Source organism: Rhagoletis pomonella, unplaced genomic scaffold, assembly GCF_013731165.1.
Source record: "Rhagoletis pomonella isolate Grant_MI unplaced genomic scaffold, Rhpom_1.0 Rhpom_scaffold_02544, whole genome shotgun sequence".
Classification (NCBI taxonomy): Eukaryota; Metazoa; Arthropoda; class Insecta; order Diptera; family Tephritidae; genus Rhagoletis; species Rhagoletis pomonella.
In genome coordinates this window covers 11,172-15,103 of record NW_023461098.1, presented here as the reverse complement: position 1 = coordinate 15,103, position 3,932 = coordinate 11,172, and the positions used below count along the sequence as shown (strand labels likewise).

The 3,932-nt window shown below is 34.0% G+C and overlaps 1 protein-coding gene across 1 annotated transcript; it reads left to right on the top strand.

Annotated features, from left to right (window-relative positions):
- Positions 1–306, top strand: LOC118753503 (40S ribosomal protein S27; the record flags this gene model as incomplete). The annotated part of the gene is given in 2 exon segments (XM_036488383.1): positions 1–134; positions 201–306. Coding segments are annotated over 2 exon segments (163 nt in total), but the record flags the coding sequence as incomplete, so codon positions are not given.
- Between the last annotated feature and the right edge of the window lie 3,626 nt (positions 307–3,932).

Below are 3,932 nucleotides of genomic sequence, written 5' to 3'. Positions count from 1 at the left end.
CTTTATGGACGTCAAGTGTCCCGGCTGCTACAGGATTACCACAGTTTTCAGTCATGCACAAGGCGTTGTCGTTTGCGCGGGATGTGCAACGATCCTGTGTCAACCCACGGGTGGACGTGCTAAACTGACTGAGGGTAAGTTTGGGAAAATATAAAGCATTTTTGTATAGCAAATTAATGCTTTTCCTAAATTTATTACAGGTTGTTCTTTCAGAAGGAAGCCCCAGTAAGTTAATTAGATGTCAGCGCGATTATTATTATTTTTTTAATAAACAAAAGAATAAAACGTTTCACCCAAACAAGAGCATTCAACTGTTTTCTTTAGACGTATTAAAAGTGCTCCAGCTGCGTTGGAATAGTAATGCTACAAGAAGTGCTGTGCAAACTTTACCTACTTTAACCGAAAAAGTGCATTGTATAAATGAAATAAGGCAGAATGAACTGTGTTTATAATTAAATGCATGTGTCTTGTCCGTATAAACTGAATTTTTGAATTACTGCTCGTAAATCCAAATGTGGGTGTTACGCATTGAGAGGAGGATTAAAGAAATGAAGTTCGGAGTGAAATAAAGCACGTGGATGATTAACGAAGTAAAATGGCTGTGGGTAATTTGTGACCCATTCGTGATGGTGAATTTACGAAAATAAGAGGCTTTTTTATTGGCGCTACAACTGCCGAATCGATTTTGGCCTAGTCCAAAACAGCACGCCAGTAGTTTCTCTTCTGTGCCAAGTGAAGCAAGTCCTTCTCCACCTGGTATTTCCAACACAGAGGAGGCCTTCTGTTAGCAGCATCTCGACCCGCGTTGAATACTTTCAGAGCTGGAGCGTTTATGTCCATTAGACCGACAATCTTGCCATGCGTTGCCGCTGCACTGTGTCCATATAGTTTTAAAGCTCCTCGTTAAATCGTCTACGGTATTCGCCATCGCCAACACATATAAGGCCCGTAAATCTTTAGCAGAATCTCTCAGAAACTCCCAAGATTTTATTCAGAGTTCGTAAATTCTTATCATTGAAGATGAAATATCCCTCAAAGCGTTGCCTTTTGTTTAATTCAAGGTAAAAACATAGGATGTAGAACCGTTCTCTCAATTCGTCGGCCATGACTTTTTTTTAAGTTTGCCAGCATTTCAAAATCATATAAAACTGAAAAAAAAATTAAAATAAATTGCCCAAAAGCAGAGACGTTCTATGAAATAACTCCCTGTTTTAATGCGGTTTAAGTTTACAAAAATGTACTTTCTAAATCTAAGTTTATTAATTAACATCGATGCATAAGTACATGTTTTGCTATATAAACAATTTTCGAACATACTTTGTATGGAAAAAATGCGTAACACCGTCAACAAAAAAATTACCAAAAATCAAATTTCCACCTTGTACTACAATTGGACTACAAAGCTGCGAACGAAATTTTTGTCTAAAGATGCTCATTAAAAAGTTAGAAAACTTCGTGAAATTTTGCAGAATTCTCAAATTTTTGGACAAGCTATACTTTCATAAAAAAAACTAACCAAACTAAAAAACTAACCAAAACTTGTGAAAATGTCGCGTCCCGGTTTACCCTGCAAACCATTTTTTCAGAGTATTCTGAATCGTAAAGAAATTTTAAAGAATTCGGAAAGATCCCATCCGATTTTTTGCCGAATTTTCTAAAATGAAATAAATTACGCACACTTCCATTCTTTTACGAAATTTCGGAAGAAAATCGGTAAAGAAATGAAAATAATGCTGCTATGTGAAGAATTTCTTGCAGACTTTTTTCAGAATTTTCTTTATTTTTCGTACAGAAATTTCTTTACGAGTTCGTGTCAACCACTTCATATAATTTTCTTTGAAGATTCGGGGAAAAAAATCGTTACAGAAATCAGATACTCCTAAAGATTTCGTTAAGATTTCGGGAACTTTGGTTTGCAGGGTATGTATACATATTTGATTCGCTGTAGGTATGTATGTATGTAAAACTTTTCATTGATATTGATATTGATATATTGGCTGTCTTTTTTCATTCTGAACGTTTGGAATAAACTTTTTTGTTTACTTATTATTTAGAACGGTCCTCAAGATATGTTATATTTCAAACGCATTCTTTTTCTTCTGGCTGTGAAATGGGATTATCTGGAATGTATAAAGAAGAGCAGCCATGAAATTCATTGCAAGGGGTCTGTGGGATAGGGTGTATTTATTAAATACCGTCTGAAATTCATAAAAATTATAAACGTCGCGAAAAAAGATCAACCGCGGGCAATGTTTATTTGCATATGTATGTGTACAAATGCGTGTATTTGTATTTCTACTTAGGAATTAAACATAATTTTTTGCGTTCCAAATGCCTGTCAAATTCCCTAGTATGAAAGTGGAAAAATGTTAAATTCCATACTACATGATTTCCACTGAGTAGTGTGCACACAATGGTTGCACCAAAGAACGTAGCTAAGACGTAGCTGTTGCTAAACTGTTGAGTGTTTGTTTCATAAACGCACAGTTGAGTAGTTCCGCTCAGCTCAACGGTTGGAAACTTTACGCCATTTTTTCCATCATAATATTATTTCGCTACTTGAAGTCAACAATTTACATAAGTCAAAAATGATGTTTCCCTTCCGTCAGTTTTCATAGAAAATTCAAATAAAAAAATAATTTGTCTGTAAATTGCTGACGAAACTGGCTGTTATTAAAGTAAAATGCACGTACAAATACATATACTAAAAATAATATAAGAAAAACTCCATTATAAATCCTGTGCTATCCATATTTTTGGCTTAATATATTTTTTTATTTTTGTGCTGTTTTATTTAATTTTGCTCGTTTACAATGTTTTGGCAGTTAATGTATCTAAGACGTAACTGTTGAACGCAATACTTGACAGCATTTCAGCAACAGTTGAGGTAAACAGTTGCGTCTTAGAAACGCGCCCAATGTCACGCAAAGCTACAAAGTGTTGTCTGGCATCAGCTTTAGTCATTCTCTACTACTCATTATGCCTTGGTTATAATGGACGGAGCGAATCGTAACAAATCGCGACGAATTCGTAAGGATCTATTGGCGCGTATTCATAGTCCAGCTACTAAGTCGAAGCTAATAAAGTTGCAAATTTAAGTACCAACTTAAAATTCACTTCTATTCATAGTTGCATTTCAGACTTCTAAGTAGTTTTAACTTAGTTTTACGATATTGGAAAACGAGTGTGAAAGTGTATCGATTTTTAATTACGATATTTTGGAGAAATGACATTTTTATTAAATAATGTCAAGTTCGTCCATTCATGTAATTTTTACTTTCATTGCATGTTTATGCAAAAGAATAAGGTATAAGTTTCTTGTTAATTGTGTGAAATAGCCAGAACTACCGCAATAATAATAATAATAAGTCGATGTTTATCGAAAGCATGCTGTGAAACATACAAACACATATCCAAATTTAATGCCATAATTTGCTTTAAAAGAACAAGTTTGAAATTGACTTATTATTTGAGCATTTATATATGTAAATCATTCCAATTATAAAATTGTGATGTAGCCTTATTCGAATTGTAATACGCATTTAATTGCACCATCCGATTCAAATGGATCGCTCTTTGTAAATTTCAATTGGATATCATTCAGTATTATCAAAATCACACCCCGCCAACTTAATTTTTACATATTTCGTCTTTTTAGCTTAATTTAATAAAATACTTCTTCCTAGTTACGATTAATTGCAGCTGCAGCCGAAACTAAATTTTAAGTTGGTACTTAGCAAGAAAAGTCGAAACTAAGGCGACTATGAATAGCTTTAGTTGTAACTTAGGATAGTTTCGACTTACTTGTGAACTAAATATGACTATGAATATGCGCCATTGATTTTAGATTGTTCCGTTTTACGTTACGTTAGGTGCATTATAACCATTTGCATTCATTTCCCATACAATAGATAATTAAGTGACAGTTCACT